The sequence below is a fragment of the Mobula hypostoma genome, chromosome 8 (genome assembly GCF_963921235.1).
Source record: "Mobula hypostoma chromosome 8, sMobHyp1.1, whole genome shotgun sequence".
Classification (NCBI taxonomy): domain Eukaryota; kingdom Metazoa; phylum Chordata; class Chondrichthyes; order Myliobatiformes; family Myliobatidae; genus Mobula; species Mobula hypostoma.
Window position 1 is genome coordinate 131,264,813 of NC_086104.1, and position 25,585 is coordinate 131,290,397.

The following is a 25,585-nucleotide window of genomic DNA, read 5'->3' on the forward strand; positions in this document are numbered from 1 at the left end:
GATTTCTGAATGGACAATGAACCCATTCACCTTTTCCCCTCTGTTTACAGTAGTTTAATTTAATTATATTACACGTGTGTTTCTAATGGTAATATAGTTTCTATTATTATGTACTGCAATATGCTGCCGCCGCAAAACAACATTTTTCACGACATATGCCTGCGATATTAAACCAGGTTCTGATTCTGATCTATTTCTGGCTCACAGAGAAATACAAACACTCCGAGACCTGCTCCAACCTTCTCCCTTTCTATTTACCGTCTGCCTTTACAGAGGTCTCTCCCTTCTCCCCTTCCTCACCAATCTATATCGTCTGCCGCCAACCCACAACTACGGCACAACCCCTCACCCTACCAGCCCTCCTCCCCTGACCACCCACATACTCCAGGGAGCAACATTGCGCCTCGCTGTCCGGCGGTGATCCTTCACTCCGAGCCCCTTTTCAGCCACACCCGGAGCGTCGCAGCTCAGGCCTTTCGGCCCACCCTGTCCGTTCCGATCACCAGGCGCCCCGAGGTCAGACTCATCCCGGACTCACATTAAATCCCCCGGCGTCTCGGCGACGCTACAACTCCCGGCTGAGCATGCGCACAACTCGCACCCCGGGCCCGGTCGAGCATGCGCGTCACTTTAATCCGGAATGCGCATGCGTCTAATCGCACCCCCCGCCCAACTTCTACTACGTGAGCAATTACCATTAGCTGCTAAATCGTTTCATTCAAAACGGGATTATGTAAATAATTCATCTTCTGTCAATTATCCTTAATGTAAAATAAATACGCGTCTGGACTGAGAACATCGCGATTTCAATTACTCCACCCCCATAATCCTGCGCGGACCCATCATGGCGGCGCCCGTTGCGGCCCGGAGCTGCAGTGCGACGGTAAATGTAAGAGTTTGCCTCCTGCCCTTTGTCAGCTGCGTCCGTGTATGTTTGTCTGTATTTGTGTGGGGCTCTGGTGCTTCCTTTACATCAGTTTACCTGTGAAATCTCATCAAAAACCTTGTTTACAAATCACAGAAAACACGAACAGGATGTCCACCTGAACTGATCAAACAAGTAATTAGATGCCTAACGAAACCAATCTCTTCTGTCTACTCTGTTCATATCCTTACATCCGCTGCCATTCATGTGCCTATCTCAGAGCCACTATCGTATTTGCCTCCACCACCATCCTTGGCAGCGCATTGACCTCTGTGTAAATAAAACCTTCCCCGCACATCACTTTTGAACTTTTCCCTTCTCGCCCTAAATGCATCCCCCTACTCTTTTAACCCTGGAAAAGAGATATTGGCTGTCTATTTATGCTTCTCATAATGTTATAAATTTATCAAGATTCCCCTTAGGCTCTCTAGAGTAAACAACACAGGTTTTTCCAGCCTCTCCTTAAGCACGCGCACTCTACTCCAGGCAGTACGCTGGTAAATCTCTGCTACACTCTTCCCAAGGTATTTCCTATAATGTAGCAACTATAGTAGAATGCGATACACCAAATGCAACCGTTCACTCGGACGTTGTGAGCCGTTAGGCTCTGACACTCTTCAGTCATTCCTTTGTCCTCAGTGTAAAAATGATTATTATATGCACAGGTACGATGAAAAGCTTATTGGCAGCAGCAGCGCAGATACTTGACATCACATGCACAACATTATCAACAAAAAAAATTCTACAAGAAAGAGCAGAAAACAAATAAAGGGCTTTGTTACTGCAGAGTGCTCAAAGTGGTCATGGTGTTGCTGCACTGAGGTAGTGATTAGGGATTTTCGGATTGGTTAAAGAAGAAATGATTGAAGGGAAGTAGCTGTTCTTCATCCTCATGACGCCATGGTGTGGGACTTAAGGCTTCTATACTTCCTGCCTAATGGTAGCTACAAGAAGATGGCATTGCCCAGATGCTAAGACAATAAGGTGTTAGGCCATTTAGCCCAGCCAAGTCTGCTCCGCTGAGGAACTATATGCAGAATTAAAAGGGCTGACTTATTTGCAGCTTGGCTAATAATGTTGCAAAGGTAACTAAAGAACAAAGGAGTGTTTGTTGCACGAGAAAGCTGCTCTGTGTACCCTTATCAGAGTATGTATGTGATAACGAATGTTTAACAGCAGCCCCAGACAGTACTCAGCGCTCACTTGATTTGCAGATTTTCCCAAGCGCTATGAGCGGGGCTGTGTAGATCAACTGAGCGACACAAGCTTGCTAGTAAATAGGATGTAATTTTAAGTAAACTGTGTTTGACAGTTATTCCCTGGGTCTGAACCTAAAGTCCTCTGGTAGAGAGGCAGATCAGCACTGCCATTTCATCATGGCTGATCCATTTTTCCTCTCAGCCCCAATCTCCTGTCTTCCCCCCATAGCCCTTCATGCCTTGACTAATCAAGAATCTATCATTATCTGCCTTAAATATACATAAAGACTTGGCCTCCACAGCTGCCTGTGGCAACAAATTCCACAGATTCACTGCCCTCTGGCTAGAAGTCCTCCTCCTCCATTCTAAAAGGACGTCCTTCTATTTTGAGGCCGTGTCCTCTGGTCTTTAGACTCTCCCAACCATAGGAAATATCCTTTCCACATCCATTCTATCAAGGCCTTTCATCATTTGATAGGTTACAATGAGGTCACCCCTCATTCTTCTGAATTCTAGTGAATACTGCGCAGAGCCATCGAACACTCTTCACATGACAAGCTGTTTAATCCTGGAACCTTTTTGTGAACCTCACTGGAACCCTCTCCAGTTTCAGCCCAAAATTGCTCACAATATTCCAAGTGAGTCCTCACCAGTGCTTTATAAAGTCCCAACATTACATCCTTGCTTTGATGATAGATGATGCCTCATTGAGGTAGACACTACCACTGATGAAGGAAGAAAGTGTACTATTTTGTGCAGCTTCCTGTGTTCCTACACAATCAAACTGCACTACGAAAAGGTTCAAAATGTACACTAAATAGTTTCCAATGATTTAACAATGGCCAAAGCTAAACCACCTTTTACGAGCTGTCTGTCTTTCCCTCCTTTTTGAAACTCTGGCACATTTTTGTTCTGTTGTTCATCTGATGCCACTCATAATCAGGGAGGGACATGGCGAAGCTGTTCTTAAAAAGATATGGTCTTTGTGCATAACCGTGGATGTATTTCAGAGGCACTGCGGTAGCATGGTGATTAGCACGGTGGTATTACTTCTCAAGCATTCCAGAGTTTGGGGTTCACTTCCGGTGCCATCTATAAGGAGTTTGTATGTTTTCACCATGCGTGGCTTTCCTCCCAAAGAGTCTCCATACAGTTTAGGTAGCACACATCAAAGTTGCTGGTGAACGCAGCAGGCCAGGCAGCATCTCTAGATCCGAGATCCTGACGAAGGGTCTCGGCCTGAAACGTTGACTGTACCTCTTCCTAGAGATGCTGCCTGGCCTGCTGCGTTCACCAGCAACTTTGATGTGTGTTGCTTGAATTTCCAGCATCTGCAGAATTCCTGTTGTTTGCGTTTTCCAAACAGTTTAGACGGGGTTGTAGCTCACAAGAACAACACTTTTTATTTTAATCAATAGTCATTACTGGGAGGAGGAATAACTCTGGAATCTGAGGAATTTGGTCTGTTCTCCTTGGAACAGAAAAGGTAAAGAAGTGTTGAACTATCATGATATAGCTTTGGTGGAATATGTAAGAACAGAGCGGTTCCAGAGGTAGGAAGTCCAAGGGGAGGAGAGCCTTTGTTTAGAAACCTGGTGAGCTGATATGGTCCAGAATACACTTCCTGGAGGATGTTTATTGGATAAACAAATCATATGTAATACCAGGGTGAAAGGGGGTCAGGCAGCTCTTTCAAAGCACCAGCAGCTGCAGCATGGGCCAGGTCCTGTACGAATCAGGCTGAGGCTCTATGATTCTACAAAGTGATCCTCTCCTTTGCTGCCAGTTACATAGAACAGTACCCTACAGGAACAGGCCCTTCGGCCCATCAAGTTGTGACGAACCAATTAAGTTAGCAATCAAATGGCTAACTTACCTAATCTTTTGGATATATGGATAACGTCCATACTCTTTCTCGTGTGCCTATCTAAACATTAATAAAAGTCCCCAATTTTTCTGCCTCTGCCATCAGTCCAGGCATCCACCACTCTGTGTAAAAAAAACTTACCCCTCACAGCTCCTTTGACCTTACCTCCTCTCACCTCAAATGCATGCCCTCTGATATTAGACATTTCAACCCTGGGAAAAAGATACTGTCTGTCTGTTCTATCTGTACTGCTCATAATCTTATAAATCTCTATCAGATCTATCATTAATTGTGTATTTTAGTAAATATTAATAAATAAAATCTGTATAGGAGATATTTAAATTGTGGGTTTAAGACACAGTGTTGCTATATATAATGAAAAATGGATTTGAAGCTAATGTGGTTTAAGTATGTGCAATATATTGATGTAAAATAGTCACTGTACCCATGAATTACAGGTTGTGTCACTTTGGCAATACATTTGGAAGAGAAATATTCAGACAACAGCATCATGTTTAAAGGTAAAGAAAAAGCATTATCAAGTATTTATAACCAATCTGCCATCTTCTCCAGAGATTGACCAGAATTAACCCATCAACCTAAAAGTAGCTTGATACATTTTTAACCGGTGAGGGTTTTTTTTGTATGGAAGCGATGGGGCGATTTGGAATGAAATAGAAAGGTAACTGACTAGAGGTCATATTTAAGAATAATCAGCTAAAGAACTAGAGAAGTTGACAATTTCTCAACAGTTATCAATATAACAAACACACTGCCTGAACATCTCCACAAAACCCTGAAGAATTCACTCTGTGCAGGTAACAGGCTGTGGTGGGAAACTAAATCATACAGCTCAAGTGAGCTAGGATGGATATGATGAGATGAATGGCCTCCGTGATTTTTGATTCAGAGCCCTAAATTTCAAAATATGACCCGTTGTCAGTTTGCAGCCTAGAAATTACTGTTGGCAAAATTAACCAAACTCCGATTCTGATTCTCATTTTTAAAATTAATCATCTGGCATGTTATAAATTGAGAGTCTATAGAAGTGAGGCGCAGCAGTATCAACTTCATGGACCTTGTACAAATTACAGAGGAGGTGGTGTTTGCTGTTCTGAGGCAAATTAGGGGAAATAAATCCCCAGGGTGTTCCCTCGGACCCCGCACGAGGCAAGTGCAGAAAGTGCCAGGGCCCTGGCAGAGACATTTAACTCATCCTTAGCAACAGGTGAGGTACCTGAGCATTGGACGATAGCCAATGTTGTCCTGCTGTTTAAAAAAAGGCTCTGCAAATAAACCAGGAAATCATAGGCTGGTGAACCTGATATCAGTAGTGGGAAAGTTCTTGGAAGGTATTCTGAGGGACCGGATGCAAGTTATTTGGATAAACTTGGACTGGTTAAGGATAATCAGCATGGCTTTGTGCATGATAGGTCATGCCTAACCAATTTTATAGAGTTTTGTGAGGAAGTTACCATGAGAGTTGACGAAGGCAAGGCAGTGGATGTTGTCTTCAAGGACTTTAGTAAGACATTTGACAAGGTCCCCCATGGGAGGCTGGTCAAGAAGGTTCTGTCCCTTGCATTCCAGATGAGGCAGTAATTTGGATTAGATATCAGCTTTGAGGAGAAGCCAAAGTGTGGTAGTAAATGGCTGCCCTTCTGGCTGGAGACCTGTGACTAACAGAATGCTATAGGGATCAGTGCTGGGTTCGTTGTTGTTTGTCATCTATATCAATGATCTGGATGATAATATCATTAACTGGATCAGCAAATTTACAGAATTGGGGGTGTAGTGGACATTGAGAAGTTATCATGGCTTGCAGCAGTATCTGGACCAGCTGGAAAAGGGGGCTGAAAAATGGGAGATGGAATTTAATGCGGTCAAGTGAGAGGTGTTGCACTTTGGTAGGACCAACCAGAGTAGGTCTTACACAGTGAACGGTAGGGTACTGAGGAGTGCAGTGGAACAAAGGGATCTGGCAATACAGGTCCATAATTCATTGAAAGTGGGGTCACAGGTAGAGAGGGTGGTAAAGAAAGTTTTTGGCACATTGGCCTTCATAAATCAAAGTATTGAGTACAGGAGATGGGATGTTATGTTGAAGTTGTAGAAGACATTGGTGAGACCTAATTTGGAGTATTCTGTGTTGGTTAGGTCACCTACCCACAGGAAAGATGTAAATAGGTTGAAAGAGTACAGAGAAAATTTACAATAATGTTGCTGGGTGTTGGAGGATCTGAGCTATAAGGAAAGATTGAATAGGTTAAGACTTTATTCTTTGGAATGTAGAAGATTGAGAGGAGATTCGATAGAGATATATATAGGGTAATGAGGGGTATAGACAGGGTAATTCCAAGCAGGATTTTTCCTAACGAGGTTGGATGGGACTATAGTCAAAGTTCATGGTTGTGGGTGAAAGGTAAAAGCTTGAGGGTAAAATGAAGGGAAACTCCTTCACGCAGAGTGTTGTGAGAGTTTGGAACGAGCTGCCAGCACAAATGGTGCTGCGAGTTTGATTTCGACATTTAAGAGAAGTTTGGATAGGTACATGGATAGTAGGGATACGGAGGGCTACAGTCCCGGTGTGGGTCAATGGGAGCAGGCGGTTTGAATGGTTCTGTGCGGACTGGATGGGCTGAACATTTCTACGACTATGATTCTATCACTATCCAAGTAATGTGTTCAATGGCTAAGGTATCAGTCATTTCTGTATGTAATATTCAGCTACAGCTTGGTGTCATAGACTTCCCTGTTCAGGATTGCAGAACTTGTTTCTCCCACCACTGCTCCAGTTCAGCAGCTAAAGTATCAATTCCAGGCTAGCCCGAACAACAGCAGAAAGCATACATCACCTTATTTATGTTAATGCCAGTTCACCGGTCTCCTTCTATATATTTGGAAAATAAATAACTCAGCACGGTCCATTTCTTTTTCCCCTGAATCATAATCGGGTGACTTCTTAAATCCCAATGTAGAATACTTGGTAGCTTTTCTCAATCTTGCCTAGACCCTCAACTACAGTTCCGGCCCATGGCAAAACCTGCCTCTTTGACTTCCAGCCCCTGTGGCGTATGTACATAAGTCAGCCTTAGTGATGCATGCTGACTAACTATAGACTGTTGATTTTTGACTTGTTTTATTAGCAAGGGTCGTGCTGCATCACCTCATTTTGAGGAGAGGGTGTAAAGTTTCTCAGCTGCGTCACAGTGTTACAAGAAATAGATACTAAAACAGACTCCTGTTTGTAGAACCGAGCAGCCCGCATTCGAGTTGCCAAAGGTGATAAACCAGTTACCTACGAGCAGGCGTATCCACCTCACTACATCGCTCACAGGAAAGGCTGGCTGTCCCAGCACACAAGTAAGTGACCTGTAACTTTCTTTTATTGCACACTGTGTGCTCTTGAGCACTAAAAATCCTTTTAAAAACAATTAAAGAAACTCAAAGAAATGCAACATGCAAAAAGGTTTTTATAAACTTCCCAATAAAGATGAGAAATAGAAGCAGGCCATTCAGTCTCTAGAACCTGCTCTGCCATTCAGTAACAGAATGATTGATATAATCTTGGCAACACACACACAAAATGCTGGAGGAACTCAGCAGGCCAGGCAGCATCAATGGAAAAGAGTACAGTCGACGTTTCGGGCTGAGACCCACTGCCTGTGTTGCTCCAGCATTTTGTGCGTGTGGCTTAGATTTTCAGCATCTTCAGATTTTCTCATTTGTGATACAACCTTGGCCTCGGCCACTCTTTTCCTGCTCCTCTCTTGATCCTGAATAGTTAAAGTGTCTCTCAGTCTTCATTTGAATATGTTCATTGACAGGTTTCAGATAAGAAATTCATAGAACACAGAATAGTACAGGCCCTTCGGCCCTTGTATTGTGCTGACCTTTTAACCTACTCCAAGTTCAATCTTGACGCTTGCTTCCCGCATACTCCTCCATTTTTCTATCATCCATGTGCCTATCTAAGAGCTTCTTAAATGTCCCTAATGGATCTGCCTCTACTAACAGTTGGCAGTGCATTCCATGCACCCACCATTCTGTATAAAAACAAAAAACACTTACCTCCAACATCCCCCCGCCCCCCATACATTCTTCCAACCAGCTCAAAATTATGCCCGCTCATATTAGCCATTCCTGGAAAAAAAGAGCTGGCTTATCGTCTTACACACCTCTCATCCTTTTCTGCTCCGAAGAGAAAAGCCTTAACCACACTCCCTCCTCGTTGCCAAGATCGTGCCCCTAATTCTTGATAAACTTCAGAGTTCAGATTTAGCCTACTCAAACTTTCCCACTCACATTAGCAAATTTGACTCCTGTACACTTATTCCCTTCATCCAAGTCATTAATAACGGTTTTAATTAGTTGAGGGCCAGCACTGATCCCTGTGGCACATAACTAATTACTGCTAATATGAAAATAACCCATCTATTCCAACTTTTTTCCCATTAACTATTTCCAAACCCTTACAAACTAACGTGGAGTAATTTTTGTGGTACCTTATTGAACGCCCTCTCGAAATCCAAACCCCACTACAAGTGTGTCTTCTTTATCCACCCGTACAACCCAGTTATTAAATCTACAGTAATCTCAAAGGTGCTACGATACAGCCTACCAGATCCAGCAACTTGCTAGCGTTTAGCCCACAAGTTTGCCTGCTACTTTGTCTCCTGTGATCGCTTATAAGTTTCTCCCTCCCTGTAACACTTTTACCTATCACTACCGGGGTGTTTCTGGTGTATCTATGGTGAAAACAGATCCCATGCGATTAGAATCTGCTATTTCTCAATTTCCCATTCCCTCCTAATGGACCAATGTTTACTTTGTCTTCTCTTGTATCTATTTGCAAATTAACTCTCAAACTGCCTCTTCCCTCTTAGAATTTAGAACCCAGCTAGGGATCATTTAAAATTACATCCTTCTGCAGCTAACGTGCAACACGGTGTGCCCTTTCATCAAATCATACAGACCCTCCTATCTCACTGTGATACTATTCTGTGATGATCTCATTTGCCTGTATTAGGCCTGTCTCATTCTTCACTTTACCATCTTCAGTTCCCGTCTAAACTCATTTTAAACACTGTTTCTGCTGCTACACCTCCACTGGCAGCTATTCAGCACCCTCTGAAAAAAAGTTACCTCTCAGACCTAAATTTCCCCTTCTCGCCGTGAATCTGTTCCAGAATCTCCTGTCCTAGGAAAGGGTCGATGCTCAATTTTATACAGTCCCAACTCAACCACCTGTGTTCTAAAGAGAATAAACAGAGCCTCTCCAATCTCTCCTTTACAATTACATCCTTCTATTCCAGACAACATCCTGATTGATCTCTTCTCCATTTTTCATTGCTACTCTTGTAGCCTTGATCAGAACTGTATGCAGTTCTCTTTTAAGTGTGGTCTAACCAATGATTTGTACAGCTGTAACATGTTGAACCAACTCATGTCACATGGAGGCAAGCATGCCTGAGGCCTCTATTTCCACTAACCTGACCGTCTGTGCCTCTATTTTAAGGGAACTGTGGACTTGCACTGCAAGGTCTCTTTCTACATCAGAACTCCAAAGGTCCCAAGATTTACTCCCTATGTCTACCAGAATTTAACCTCCCAAAGTACATTTCCTCATTTTTTCTTGGAGTAAATTCTAATTTCCATCATCTGTCTAATTTTCCAGCTGGACTATGTGTCCTGTTTCCTTGGAGAACCTTTTCTGCTATCTACGATTCCAGTTTCTGTGTCATCTGAAACATTAATCTGGTGACCTACCAAGTTATTAATCGATGTAACAAACGACAGCAGTCGTTTGATCCCTGATCCCTGCAACACACCACTCGTGACAGATTTCAGGTCGATAAAAACACCCATTCACCATTCTGCCATGCATGACCCAGCCAACTTTGGATTCATCTTGCTAACACACCTCAAGAAACTTTCTGGACCAACCTACCATGTAAAGCATTGTTAAAATTCTCTTTGGATTAAATACAACTCAGGGTTGGTGTATCCTCCTGTTAGAGCAGGGTTTGCAATATGGGGTCCATAGACCCATCAGAAATGGTAGGGATTCCATGGCATAAACGCTGGGAAACCCCATTTTAGAGTCTTTTTCTCCCTTTAGAAATATACCGCAATTAAGATTAATGAAGTATCTTTTAAGTGTTTTCCCATTGGAAAAAAATAGTTTGGAAACTAATTGCACATTAGCACATGAATGAATTATTCTTAAATGTTATTTAATCTGCTCTATTATTCTGTTTTCAAAGAGCTAGTTCTAGGCTCACCCAACCTGAGGGAAAAAAAGACTGCATGAATTCACCTCAACTTTGATTTCCTCAAAGATCTTCCGTCATTCGCCTGCACTCCAGGGAATAAAGTTCTAACTTATTCAGCCTTTCCCTGTGATTCAGGTCAGGCAATGGAACTAGATAGAAGACCAGGCCAGTATATTACTAGATGGGCCAAAGGGATCGTTTGTGTTGTACTATATGATTCTGCTAATATCTTGTAGATCTAACAACAGACTAGCTGAGCTATGGCAGTTTGCCTGTCTGAAGGTGGTGCTGTTGAGCGCTCTCCACAATAAGTCAGTGCAGCACACAGTTAAAAAAAAACATCTTTAATACTTTCAGGCAATCTGGATGGTGAAGAGGGAGCTGCAGATCGCACAATCGAAGATGTTTTCATCCGCAAGTTTATTTATGGCACATTTCATAGATGTCTCGCCAATGAGATTGTATTGAAGAGAAGAGCAAATACCATTGTTATCTGTGCCGTCTTCATTCAGAAACTTCCTCCACAGAAGTTTTATTTTCTAATAGGCTATACAGAGACACTACTCTCCTACCTGTATAAATGTCCAGTCAAGATGGAAGTGCAGACAGTGGATAAGAAAGTCGTGTATAAGTATATCTGACAGTCTGTAAAGGAGCGATACTCCCTGGATATTGAATGAGTGGTAGAACCTGATTTATTTTAAATAAACATTTGCTCTACTTGTGGGTCCTAAAGCGTTGCAATTATTTGAGATGAAATTTTTATGCAGCCTAAAAACTGCAAAGTACTTTATATACAACAAAATTCCAGCTATGCATTTCACTTTCTGCATGGCTGTGCACCCACACAGCTTCAGTACCTTATCCAACTTCTGGCTTTTAGTTGCCTTCTCAGAGCTATTCTATATTCATGACTACAACACCACAAGTTCAAGTTTAATTGTCATTCTCCCTCCCCCTCCCCCTCTCAAGGATGTTGCCAGGACTAGAGGGCTTGGAGAGATTAGAGAGTCTGGGAATATTTTCCCTGGAGGGAGGGAGGCTGACCTTACAGGTTTATAAAATGATGAGGGGCCTAGCATATGAATGATCACAGTGTTCCTCCCCACCCAGGCAGGGGGGGTCCAAACCTAGAGGGCACAGGTGTAAGGTGAGAGGAGAAACATTTAAAGGGGAACGGTGAAGCAAGTTTCTCTCCCACATAGAGTGTACAGTGTACGGAGTGGGCTGCTGGAGTAAGTGGTGGAAACAGGTAAAATTATAACACTTAAAAGACATTGGGACAGATATATAGAATAGGAAATAGGTTTTAGTGATGTGGTCAAACACAGGCAACAGGGTCTAGCTCAGAGAGGCTCCTCGGCCAGCATGGACAAGTACGGTGGAAGGAGCCGGTTTCTGTGCTGTGTAACTCTGACTCCATGGTGTACAGTACATCATCTCCACACTTGGTTCAGGGTTGGTACATGCCCTGTGATGTGCTTTGGAATGACTTTGCTACATTAAGGCACTAAACAAATAGGTGTTTTAGGTTAGGTTAGAAGGTAAAGTTCTTCCTGATTATTTGGCCCCACAATTTTCTACTACTTTTCATATCCCTACAATCTGAAACAAAGCTAGAACACATGGTTTTAAACTCAGTAAATTGTTAAATGAGTTTATTGTTGTCACGTACTGTACTGTGCCAAAGTCTTAGGCACATAATATAGATAGGGTGCCCAAGACATTTGCACAGGACTGTAGTGATATTGTATCGCACTGTATTGCTGCAAAAAAAAAACAAATTTCATGACATATGTGAGTGATGATACACCTGATTCTGATATGGGTCTTTATTGTGGACTGAGAGTGGGAAAAGGGGAAAGGAGAGGGGAAGAGGCAGGAAGCACCAGAGAGACATTCTGTAAGGGAGGATAGGCAGGTGATAGAGACGGGACACACTCAGCCCGATGGTTTGAGATATGTCTATTTTAATGCGAGGAGTTTTATGAAACGTTGACATCGTTTCCATGGATGCTGCCTGACCGGCTGAGTTCCTCCACCGTGTTGTGAGAATAGTTTTAAGGTGCTTGGAAGTAGGTACAGAGGAGATCTCGGGGGTAAGGTTTTTTTTTACACGCAGAGAGTGGTGAGTGCTTGGAATGGGCTGCTGGTGGTGGTGGAGGTGGAATTGATAGGGTCTTCTAAGAGACTCCTGGATAGGTACATGGAGCTCAGAAAAATAGAGGGCTATGGGTAAGCCTAGGTAGTTCTAAGGTAAGGACATGTTAGGCACAGCTTTGTGGGCTGAAGGGCCTGTATTGTGCTGTAGGCTTTCTATGTTTCTATGATTGTTTGGAATCAGAAGACCTTGCCTGGAGTCTCAGGGCTGGGCGTGGCTACACCCATACCACCCCACCCCTAGCAGTCCTTCTTTGCCACCTGTCTCACACTTCTTCTATGCCTCTCCTCACCCCCCCCACCCTGCCATTCTCAACATTCTTTGTTCCCACTAGATTTACTCACCATCCACGTTGACTAATACAGTACTGTGCAAAAATCTTAGGCATCCTAGCTCTATCTTTCATCTATACAATGAACTCCACAGATTCACCACCATCTGGCTAAATAAATTGCTTCTGATCTCTGTTGTAAAGGGACATCCTTTTATTCTCAGACTGTGCCCTCTGGTCCTAGACCAACCCGTTATAGGAAATGTCCTCTCCACATGGACTCTAGGCCTTTCAATGGGATCCCCCCCCCCGCTTCATTTTTTAAGTACGCAAGTCATCCATACGGATAAATTCTTCACACCAGTCCATCAAGGTAGTACAGGGAAAACATAGTGCAAAATAAAGTATTACAGTTACACAGAAAGTGCACTACAGGCAGACAAGATGCAAGGCCTTAACGAGGTAGATTGTGAGGTCAAGAGTCAATTGTCTTATAAGAGCCGGGTAAAAATTGTCTTTGCCAAGATCAGGTGACTGCAGCTCGAGAAAGTCCATGGAAGATTTGTATTAGTAATACCTCATATAATGTCACAGAATGCCTGGAGTCAAGCTGATCTTCACAATCAACAGCCTTTCTGGTTCTGGAGTTATAGTGTCATTTGTACAGCACAGAAGCAGGCTTTTTGCATACCTACACCAAACCTATCTGCCTGGATCAGGTCTGTATCCTCCTATTCCTTGCCTATTTAAGTACCTGGATAAATGGGTTGCATATCATTGAAGCCTAACAAGTTTCAAACTTTAGTTTCTACCTGGCATCTATTGTCAATTACATCATGAAAATGTCCAGCATTTGGCCACATCCCTTGAAATTTTCCCTATCATGTTGGAAAGCGAATTTGCTCTCCATTTCTTCAATCTCTTCATGATTCATGAGGTGAATCTTCATCTCATGATCTCGATAGTTATTGCTTATTTATTTATTTATTTATTTATTCTTTCATATTTGCTTTTTGTTGTCTTTTGCACATTTGCCCTGTTGGATAGTCTTTCATTGATTCTATTATGGTTCTTGGATTTGCTGAGTATGCCCGCAAGAAAATGAATCTCAGGGACGTGTATAGTGACCTATATGTAGTTTGATAATAAATTTACTTTGAACAACTCCTTCATTCCCAACATTGTCTCATGACCTCATTGCACCAGATTCTAAACTTGAACCCTTATATCATGTAGATCCATTAAGACTTTAGATTTCTTCTTGAAAATTTAGACCCAGTCTAATAAAACAGCAGAGAAACAAACTATTTTCTGCTTTCTCACCTCATTTCCTTGCCTACCCATTGCCTCCCTCTTTTTCTTTCTTCCATGGCCTTCTGTCCTCTCCCGCTAGCTTCCCCCTTCTCCAACCCTGTATCTCTTTCACCAATCAACTTCTCAACTCGTTACTTCACCCTCCCTCCTCCCAGTTTAACCTATCACCTTGTGTTTCTCCCTTCCTCCACCCCCCTCCCAAACCCTGACTCCATCTTTTTTTCTCCATTCGTGCTGAATGTTGACTGTACTCTTTTCCAAAGATGCTGGCCTGCTGAGTTCCTCCAGCCTTTTGTGTGTGTACTTGGAGTTCCAACACTTGCAGATTTTTTCTTGTCTGTATTCTGAATGCTAATATTCTTTATTCTGCTCTCAGCCTGGTTTTTATTTTTTCCACACACACACGCACGCACCCACCCACCCTTAAATACTCAGTACTCTTCATCTTTACCATTCAGCTCACTTCAAAACACATTCCCTTACCTAATCTAATTGTGATTAGAGTACAAATCCTTTCAAAGATATTTACTCCTTCTTGACCGTAGGTATGGCCGAAGGGTGGCCAATGTGATACCATTTAAAGATGGCAGCAAAACACACCAGGAAACTATAGAGCAGTGAGTTTGACACCAGCGGCAGATAAATTGCCGGAGGGATTCTTGGGGACAGGATCCATCAACATTTGGATTGAGAGGGTCTGATTTGGGAGTCAGCACAGCTGTGTGAATGGGAAATCATCTCCTACAATTCTCTTGGAGTTCTTTGAAGAGATAATCCAACATGTAGATGAGGTCGGGCAGTGGATGTTGTCTATATGCTTTTGATCAAGGCCTTTGAGAAGCTCGCTCATGGAAGCTAGTCTTAAATGCTGGATTGTATGGCATCGAGGGGAGATAGCAGATCAGATTTTTGATTGATTCAGTGGTAGGAAGCAAAGGGTGATGGGTTGAGGTTTGTTTCTTGGACTTGAGGCCTGTGTTTCATGGTGTGCCTCAGGGGTCGGTGCTGGGACCTTAGTTACAACTTAAATATATGATGTGCATGCAAATGTACAAGGCATGGTTAGTAAATTTGCAGATTATACTAAAATAGGTGGTGTAGTTAGTGTAGAAGGTTATGAAAATATGCAGGGGGTGGGGTTGGTTAGCTAGGTATGAGGGCTGGGATGGGCAAATGACTCTCAGCCAGATAAATGTGAAGTGCCACATTTTGGGAGATCAAACCAGGGTAGGACTTGTACAGTGATTAGTAGGGCCCTGGTGAGTGGAACGGAAAGGGTCCAAGTGCAGAGTTCACTGGAAACAGCATCACAGGTAAGACAGTGGTAAAGGAACATTTAGCAAAATCAGTCCAGCACTAAGTTTAGGAGTTGGGAAATTATGTTGCTGTTATACAAGACATTAGTGAGGCTGCACTTGAAGTATTGTGTAGAGTTTTGGTCACACTGTTATAGGATCATTGTTAATAAACTAGAAAGAGTGCACAGAAGATTTGCCAATACACTGCCTAGACTTGGGGAACCCTGAGTTGCAAGGAGAGGTTCTGTAGATTGGACTTTATTCCCTGGAAGATAGCAGATTGAGGGGTGACCCAATGGAGGTATACAAGATCATGAGGGGCAGAGATAGGGTAACATTTTTCCCAGGAAGGGTGTGCTAAAAACAAAAGGGCATAGGTTTAAGATCAGACACAAGATTTTATAATATCTTCAGGGGCAGCTCCTTCACACAAAGGGTGGTGTGTATTTGGAATAAATTATATGCATGGATAGGAGAGGTTTAGAGGCCATGTGCCAAATACAGACAAATGGGACTAGCTTGGCAGAAAACGCAGTTGTCATGGAGAGGTTGTGCTGTAGGACCCGATTCCATGACTATAACATAAGACTTATCACCCTTGGAACATCCTCGACCATTGTGATGAAGGCTAATCTTGTACCTCATTCACTTTCCCACCCAATCCACATTTCACTTGTGCACTTTATGTAGTCCTGTGCAGGTCTGTAGTCTAGTGCAGTTTTTATGTTTTATTATGTAGTCCTAGTGTAGCCTTGTGCTGTCTCACATAGTCTAGTGTAGTTTTGTGTTGTTTCATGTAGCACCAGGGTCCTGGAGGAACGTTGTTTCATTTTTACTGTGTACTGTACCAGCAGTTTATGGTCGAAATGACAATAAACTTGACTTGACACGACACTGAAAGCTTGCTTAAAAATTCTCATCATTTCAGCCTTGAAAATTCCTAGCTCCTTAGCTCTATTGCTAAGCAGAGAGATCGTGGGATCCAAGTTCATAGATCCTTGAAAGGGGCTACTCGGGTCAATAAGGTGGTTAAGGAGGCTTATGGAATGCTTGTTTTTTAGTAGTCAAGGCACTGAGTTCAAAAGACAAGAGGTTATGTTGCAACTTCATAAAGCTCTGGTCGGGCCACATCTGCAGTATTGCATACAGTTCTGGTTGTCTACCTATAGGGAGGATGAAGCAGCTTTGGAGTGGGTGTAGAAGAGGTTTACCAGGATACTATCTGGTTTAGAGGGCATGTGCTATCACAAGAGGCTGAATAAACTTGGCAATGCACACAAAATGTTGGGAAGCCAGGCAGCATCTATGGGAATGAGTAAACAGTTGAGATTTCGGGCTGTGAACCTTCGTCAGGACTGAAAATAAAAAGGAGAAATCAGAGAAAGAAGGTGGGGGACAGAAGGAAGTAGTACAAGGTGGTAGATGATAGGTGAAACTGGGAGGAGGAGGAGGAGGAGGAGGGGTGAAGTAAAGAGCTGGGAAGTTGATTGGTGGAAGAGATAAAGCTGGAGAAGGGGGAATCTGATAGGAAAGGACAGAAGACTATGGAAGAAAGGGGGAGGAGCACTAAAGGAAGGTGATGGGCAGGTAAGGAGATAAGGTCATGGGGGAAAACAGGAATGGGGAATGGTAAATGGGGGGGGCAATTACTGCAAGTTACACAGCTCAGTCTCCCCTCCAATGACTGTCATCATAATCGAAGAGCCTTCCCACCCTGGTCATTCCCTTTTCTTCCCCCTTTCCAACAGACAGAAGATTCAAAAGCTTGAGTCATGATCTCTTCTCACTGCTGCCATCAGAAAACTGGTACAGGAGTGTCAGGACTCACACCACCACCAGCTTCAGGAACAGTTATTAGCCCTCAACCATCAGGTTTTGAACCAGAGGAGATAACCTCACCTGCCCTGTCACTGAACTGTTCCAACAACCTATGGACTCACTTTCAAGGACTCTTCATCTCATGTTGTCAGTATTTATTTCTTATTTATTTGTTTATTATTATTATTTTTCTTTTCTTAGTGTATTTGCACAGATGTTGTCTTTTGCACACTGGTGATCCTCCCTGTTGGTGCAGTCTTTCATTGATTCTATTATGGTTATTGGATTTATTGCAAATGCCCACAAGAAAATTAATCTCTGGATTATATGTGGTGACATGCTTGTACTTTGATAATAAATTTACTTTGAACACTATTCACCAAGCTCAAAGACAACTTCTATCCTACTGCTACAAGACTCTGAAATGAACCTCGTATGATAAAGATGAACTTGATCTCTCAATCTTGATCATGGCTCTTGAAACACACATCAAAGTTGCTGGTGAACGCAGCAGGCCAGGCAGCATCTGTAGGAAGAGGTGCAGTCGACGTTTCAGGCCGAGACCCTTCGTCAGGACTAACTGAAGGAAGAGTGAGTAAGGGATTTGAAAGCTGGAGGGGGAGGGGGAGATCCAAAATGATAGGAGAAGACAGGAGGGGGAGGGATAGAGCCGAGAGCTGGACAGGTGATAGGCAAAAGGGATATGAGAGGATCATGGGACAGGAGGTCCGGGAAGAAAGACGGGGGGGGGGGGACCCAGAGGATGGGCAAGAGGTATATTCAGAGGGACAGAGGGAGAAAAAGAATGTGTGCATAAAAATAAGTAACAGATGGGGTACGAGGGGGAGGTGGGGCCTAGCGGAAGTTAGAGAAGTCGATGTTCGTGCCATCAGGCTATCATGGCTTTTGTACTTTTTCTGTGTACCTGCACTGCAGTTTCTCTGTAGCTGTAACACTATTTTGCATTCTAGTTTCCTTTCATACACATCGATGTATATGACTTAAACTGCCTGGATGGCATACAAAACAAAGTTTTTCCACTGTTTCTTGCGATGTGTGACAGTAATAGCCAGTTCCCTATTATCCAACAATTTAACAATCTCAAATTTGAATATTCTGAACTCAGCATATTTATTATTATTATATACCTCTTTCAGGGGCAGGATATTTTCAAGATTGACCATTTCAGAGAAGAAATATCTTTCAGTTGTAAATGGCCAAATTCTTATTCTTGGACATTGTTACCTATACTCACCACACAGAGGAAATAGCATTCAGGATCTCCTCTCAATGAAATAACCACAGTCTTCTAAACCATTAGCCCATCTCAGTCAAATTCTCCTCCGGTCTCCTGCATTTGTAACAAATAAAAGGTAAACCTTCCAATTCTATCATACACTTGGACTTTTGCAATTTAAGATTCCAATCCTAAGAGCAAGGTAGTTACACACTTACCTGCATTTTGCTGCTACTTTGCAGGCATTTGCCCTTCCACCATTGCCAGGGTGTGGGACTAGGTGAGGAGCTGTGTGTCCAAAATGTGTACATTACTGCTGAGAAAGAGATGGTGGGCTGATTCTTTGAACTGCCACAATTTTACATCATTAGTGCTGTTTTATGTTTGGTTTATCTGATCAACAACCAAAAAGGCCAGGATTTAATCTGAATGATGTGAGGTTTCCAGAGTTTGGCTTTGGACTCCAGCACACCCATGCCAAATACTGGTCACTGTAGCCACCAGAATGGTGCAAGTTCACCAACTGGCAGAAGCAACAAATCCCATAGGAGGCTAGTCAACCCAGTCAAAAAAAACTTAATGGTAATTTTCTGCTTTCATAATCATTGTCAAACTTACAGGACTCTGGTTTCTTCTCCACAAGAACTTACTCACAGAAACCTTATCTATATAACACCTGTTCCTGAGAGGACCATCAACATCGAAGATTGCGAAGATGGATCCTGGCACTGGAATCCAGGTTCATTTTTACGGACATATGTCATGAAATTTGTTGTTTTGTGGCAGCAGTGCCAAACAATAAACAAACAAATAAATAAATGGTGCAAAAGGTTGACTGTTTTAATTGACTGTTCTCATGACAGTAATGAGAAGGGGGCAAGTCCCAGATGGTGAGGGTCCTTAATGATGGATGCCACCTTTGAGGCCCTCCTTTTGAAGAGGTCCTCAGTAGGGGGGTGGATTGTGCCCATGAAGGAACTGGCTGAGCTTAAGACCCTCTGCAGCTTCTTTCAGTCCAGTGCATTGGAGCCCCCTTACTGGGCAGTGATGCAACCAGTCAGAATGCTCTCCACTGTACATCTATAGAAATTTGCTAGTGTTTGGCGGCGTACCAAATCTCCTCAAACCCCGAATGAAATAGAGCCACTGGTGTGACTTCTTTGTAATTGCATCAACATATTGGACTCTGAAAGTGGGATCCTGGCAGCTGGATTCCCTCCACGACACTTCTCTGAACTTAGCAAAAAGTAATATACACAGAATATAACTATCTGGAGCAACACACAAAACTGAGGATCTCACTGGGTCACACAGCATCTATGGATGGAAACAAACAGTCAAAGTTTCAATTCAAGACCCTTCATCAGGACTTCTTCATATAGCCATCCAGGATTTAATATTGGAGCTCTGTTGCCCACATCCCAATGAATGAACACTGCAAGTATTCCATGTGGCAAGGTTTCTATTCAGATTGGTTATCCAGGCTATTTACACAGCCTCACTGTGCTGACCATCAAGAGCACCACTTTGAGATTTATTACAGTATATGTATTATAACTTACCTGTACTTTCCTGGCAACCTTCAGCAATTAGAACACGATTTGAAATGGAACAACAACTCAAGGCTTCACCACTTCAGTTACTTGTTTGCACCATCAAAAAGATCCACATGGAATGGACAATGCCAGGCTCACATGGAATTAGTCTGTGCATTGAGCCAGGCTTCCCGAGACGGTGACTGTGCTAATACTTCAGTGTGGTGAGCACACCACTTGCATCCATCATTCTGGCCCATCAGTCAATATACAAAAAATGTCATCTTTATTGGGAACTTCGCCCAAGATCAAAATAAGGGAAGGTATCAACCACTTCCATTGGGTGCAATCCAACAGTTCAGAACTGCCTCAGGTCTTTGAGTTCAAAGACTTTGTTTCTTCAATATCGCTCTGCTATGACCAAAACAATGCACTTTCAGAAAATGTCACCCAGTATAATGGTTGAATAGATTTGTTACTTGGAGTACAATGGAGTACCTCGCAGTTCCTGCTATCCAGGTTCCAGCCTAGCCTCTTGTGCTGTCGGTGTCAAGTTTGCATTTCCCCTGAGTGATACAGTTTTCACCCACATCCCAAAGACATGCTGGTGGGTATGATAACTGGCTACTGTAAGATACCCCTAGTTGAGCAGGGTGGCTTGAAAGGTGATGGGTTACAGTGAATAATCGGGAATGCTGGGAATCAGTCTGAGCACTGGTATGACCGGAGTTATTAAATTAAATAATGTAAGCAATTGCACTGCGAGTCTTTTCTGACAGGGACAATCACTGCACGTTAGCTAACATGCATGATTTGTTTTGCTCCTATCATATAATTTGAAGGAAATTATACACTGACACCTGAAGGTTTTATTATAGAGCAATAATATTTCCTATCCACACAAGAGTGAAACAGCTTGTCAAACTACCCAAGTGGCTCACACACTTCTGCTGGTAATACTGTAATAACCACATCTGTTTATTATAAATCCGTTCCACAAGGCAATTGTAATCCTTTGCAAAGTTTTTTTAATATATTTAATTTATTAAGGACAACACATGTTATAAAACATCTCTCTGATTTTGCCAGCACATCTGATACTAGCCATTCACAATTAAAATAGTAAACATTCTTGGAAATACCCCTCTTCCAAAGATGGACGGGAGGGAGACAGGATCTGAGCTTTTGCTTGGAAATTCTTACATCCTATAATGACAAATATAACCAGAACAGTCAACAACAGTCAAAGAAAAGTTAGTGTCACATGACATACAATCCAACCATTTAGTCACATATGGCAACACACTTAAAAAAAGTGAAGTTTTAAGAAAAGGGGAAAGTAAAATAATCCACCACTGGTGCATTTCCTTTTATCGAAAGGTTTCAAATGACTTTGTGTGAATCAAGTTCAATTGGAAAAAAAAGACTTGTAGCACCATTCCAAGAAATCCCAAAGCACTTTATAATCAGAAAGTACTTTTATGGTCACCGCTTTAATATAGGAAGGGTGCCAGTCAAATTTGTGCAGAGTGAGATCCCATAATAACGAGCAATGTGGCATTGACCATACATTCCATTTTAGTGATGTTGATTGAACATTAAATATGGTACAGGAGAACTCGTATAGTTCTACGGGATCTTTAAAGTCTGCCCGAGAGAGCAGACAGGGATTCCAAATATCAGATGTGAAAGACAACTCTTTACATCTTCCCCCAAAAACAAAATATGTTTTGTTCATTATTGCAGCTAGGCAGTCAGTTGGATAAGAACGAGACAGGGATCTGGTGGGAATGGAGAACTAAAAATGGATCCGTTTCTCCTGTTACAACTTTACCGTTTATTCTTAGCCACATGCCAATCCTCATTCCTTGATCTCCTCCACTCACAGCCCAGTTTCAGCACATTACCCATGAAAGTTTGCCTAGCTTAATAGACTGTACATCATGTCACTACAAAAGTGCTGCCCAGACAGCCACATTCATTTGTTGTAAAGGTCTTATTTTTAAATGAGGTTATTCACAAAGGTATTAATTAATTTAAAAAACTATATTTAAATGAAAACACTAGTTCTAAATGGGGAAAATAAAGAAAAAGTACCACCTTCAAGGCAGACAAGTACCCTCACTGGAATAGTGGTGCATTGCACAACAGCATCATCATGTAGTGTATTCAATATTACAATTGCACAACATAAGTAAAATGCTTAACACAAGTACAGACATTATAATTCTTAGTTCAGTGCTCCAAGCTAGTTGGTGGGGAGAAATTAGCAGAATCTATATTAACAAAGGGGCCAGCCGACCTTTACGGCCTTGAGCCGTTTCTTGGAAGTTCTACCACTGGGCTATCCAGTGGTTTACATTTTGACCAGACGAGTGTGGGATTACTGACAAGCCATCCTAGTTTAAAGCCACTTCTGACCATAATCTCCTACAGTAGATCTGCCCGTACCATGTTAGACTTGCTGACTTCCCAATAACAACAATAAATATGGTGGTGCTGGATGACTTTCAAGTTATTTGATCTCTACCCAGTTGAACTTTCTGTGATGAGATCAGGGTGGTGGTGGGTGAGAGGAGATATTCATTCCTGCTTCCAGATGTGTTATGAATCAACTGTCTGTAACCCACAGTAACCCATGTCAGGAGATCTGTGGATGCAGGCTGGGTGACTTATCAAACTTGGCAAATGGGAGCAGCTCTATCTGGAAACTGAAGGACTGCACAATCCAGTAAGGACAATGTGGCACCTTCCACTGGCTTGTTTTGAAAAAGGCTGTCCTTCCATAAAGTGTGAAGGAGGAAGAGGAGGGGGAATTAGGGCAGAGAAGGGGGACGCAGTAGATCGAGAAAAGAAACAATTGTTGTTCAAAACAGTGAAAAATAAAATGCAGTGTTTATACATCTGATAACAATGCAAAGCTTGAACCAAAACTGAACAAAAGCAATGAAGAGAGCGAGAGCCCGCCACCACTGTCAGAGCACAATGATGTTCATTTTGTTTCACTAAGTCTTGAAGTTGGTGACAGTATCAGATTGGGCACAGGCTAGGAAAGGACGCAGCATACTTTTAGGAAGGAGATTACTTACAAGTGCAGACCTGTTTGGAACTAGATCAAGTATACATCTTCTTCAATCAGCTAGGTTCTACAAAGATGTTTTATATATAGTCACAAAAAGCCTGAGATAGAAATCAAATGCTTTTGATGAAAGATTACTAAAACATTTTCCCAGCTGTCCCACGTTTCACTATCCCACTTACACCATTGACCATACATGGTTAGTTCACAGGAACAGTTCTTAGCTAATGTTAGGGATTTCGGAACATCACCGAATGCAGGGGGTCATTCAGTGATGACTCAGCAACCAGTGGAAGGTATACTCAAAGGCGAAACGGAAAGTTGAGAGGAACGTGGAGAATTGGGAAAGACAAACATCAAAAAGACTAGCTACTGGAGAAACGGCAGTTTAACTTAGAGATGTTTTGTTTTTGAATGGATACCCTGAACTTGCAACATTTGGATGCAATGGATGAGGAGAGTTTTTTTGCTATTAAATATAACATGAATAATGCTGAAAAACAAAAATCACAAGTTTATTCTACCAGTTCTAGTATCTGAATGAAAAAAGGTGTAAGGTTATTTTAGATATACACATATATTTAAATGCTCATTATATACAGAGGTACTTCATATAATCATAGATTCAGAGTTTAAGGATCAGTTTACCCAAAATTATGACACATTTGTGTGAGAGAGATAAAAAAAGAACAAGAATGGCCTTTTTGTAAGGGTGGTGTTAGCAGATACAATAATGAGAAAGGGAGGGGAAAAAAAGACTGCTCTTTGAGAGCTGCACAGGTACATTAGGCCCAAATGGCCTTCTCCTGCGCAATAATGATTCTATGATTCTAGGCATACTTTCAATTAGTTGAGTATTTTATTTGTTCATAAAACACTCATCCTCAAGAACAAAGATGACATTTTAAGTTTCAGTTTTAAAAAAAACATGAATTTTTCTATCATAATTTTGCTTTTTACATATAAATGTATAAAAATAATAAAATTACGTCTGTCAACCTGTAGCCATAATGGTAGTGCCAAGAACACATAATGAACTTCAAAAAGCAAAACTCGAATTAGAATGCTCACTTATACATGTGGAGAAAATACGACTGTAAATATTACAAGTAATTAGGAGTAAATCTGGAGGTGTTCTCCACACTTGGATATCGGTGAACATCCAAGGCCCAAAACAAAAAGTTTGCGTTTTCCGAACCTCAAGTAAACCACTGCATCAGCAGCTGCCGCCCACTGTCCTGGGGCTGAGACCCGTCATATTCCCTTCCTTCTCCTTGCAGATATTGAGGCTCATAACCCATTCACCACTTTTAACAGGGATTTTAAATTCCCCCAATCCCATCTAGCAGATCCTGGCCCACTGCAAGATCTGTAAAATTAATGAAGTGCTGTACAAAATCCACTTTCCATTTTAGAGACTCTGGAGAGGGAGTGGACACCCCATATCCCATCACAAGCAACCAGTGAACCTCACTGCCCATTGTCTTCTTTCCCTCTCCCAAACCTCCCCACAACCTGTGGTTAATTTAATTATTTAAACAAACTACATAACACTATCCTTAGGTTTTGGTTTTAGTGGAGATGGGCGAGGTTCCCTTCAGACATCAAATATCTGACACAAGTACAACAATACACTTGCAATTTTGGAAAAAAAAAGACAATTAGAACACCATTTTCCAACTGTGACAATAATTCTTAAGGAGTAATTACCAGCCTTGTCACATTAAGGTGTCCATAATTTTTTTTTTTAACTAAACCAAAATAACATCAAAACAATCGTTTGGTCATCTTTACTTACTCCCTCAACACCTCTGAGTTTTCCACCTCACGATTTACAATCCCCAGAGCCCTTTATCGTGGAATTCTAAAGGTCACCCTGATAAATATTACAGTCAAACTCGTCTCCACTGGGAAAAGTTCATTCGTTGGTTTCCTCGCTGGTATCCTCAGCCGCCAAGTTGTTCTGAAGACTGACGGAGGAAGACGAGTCAAATTCCGCTGGGCAGTTTGGGTCATGCTCACAGCAGCAGAGACGACCATCCAGTGCTGAAGTAGTCAGGGCTCCCTTCTGGTGCTCCTTGCAGTACGAGTTCGGGCAGAAGTCACAAAAGGAGGCGGATGTTTTGCCACAAACATCACAGTGGTGCCAGGGACATTCCCACTTCCCTATGATGGAAAAAAATGTGAAGGGGGAGAGAAAAAGAAACATTTAAATAAAATTTACTGCACCTATTCACGTCTTCTTTTTAAAAGTTGATTATTTATTCCAGCACCCATTACACACAGCAGTCCACCATTGCAGAGCAATATCGTCACTCCCTCCAGGCACCAGGCTTTCTCCAAAAAGCTGGAGATGGAAGTGTCTGCAGATGTTGGAATCTGGAGCAACAAACAAGCTGCTGGAGGAGGAAATCAGTGGGTCAGGCAGTATCTGTGGAGGGAAATGGACAACACACATAACAGGCACAAAAAGCTGGAGGAAGTCAGCAAGTCATGCAACATCTATGGATAGGAGTAAAGAGTTGACATTTTGGACTGAGATCCTTCATGTGGACACAGGACAATGCTTTGTCTTGAGGCCCTTAATCTGGTCTCCACGCCACACA

At 42.3% G+C, this 25,585-nt stretch overlaps 2 protein-coding genes across 7 annotated transcripts in view; one reads left to right on the forward strand and one right to left on the reverse strand.

Annotated features, from left to right (window-relative positions):
- The first annotated feature begins 665 nt into the window (after window positions 1-665).
- mrps24 (mitochondrial ribosomal protein S24) lies at window positions 666-10,995 on the forward strand. Of its 2 annotated transcripts, none has more exons than XM_063055295.1 (4): window positions 666-883; window positions 4,450-4,512; window positions 7,243-7,354; window positions 10,624-10,995. In XM_063055295.1, the coding sequence occupies exons 1-4, from the start codon at window positions 845-847 to the stop codon at window positions 10,905-10,907; spliced, it is 498 nt and encodes a 165-aa protein (XP_062911365.1). In that variant the 5' UTR covers window positions 666-844; the 3' UTR covers window positions 10,908-10,995. The 2 variants fall into 2 exon arrangements, with proteins under 2 accessions (XP_062911365.1, XP_062911364.1); XM_063055294.1 differs by having other exon boundaries at window positions 671-889.
- Window positions 10,996-20,911: 9,916 nt separating this feature from the next.
- The window catches only part of nsd3 (nuclear receptor binding SET domain protein 3), a 98,748-nt gene continuing 94,074 nt past the window's right edge, over window positions 20,912-25,585 (reverse strand). For all 5 annotated transcript variants that reach the window (XM_063056893.1, XM_063056895.1, XM_063056897.1 and 2 more), the window contains one exon: window positions 20,912-25,145. In XM_063056893.1, coding sequence (XP_062912963.1) covers window positions 24,898-25,145 — 248 coding nt within the window. In that variant the 3' untranslated portion in view covers window positions 20,912-24,897. The remainder of the gene's footprint in view (window positions 25,146-25,585) is intronic.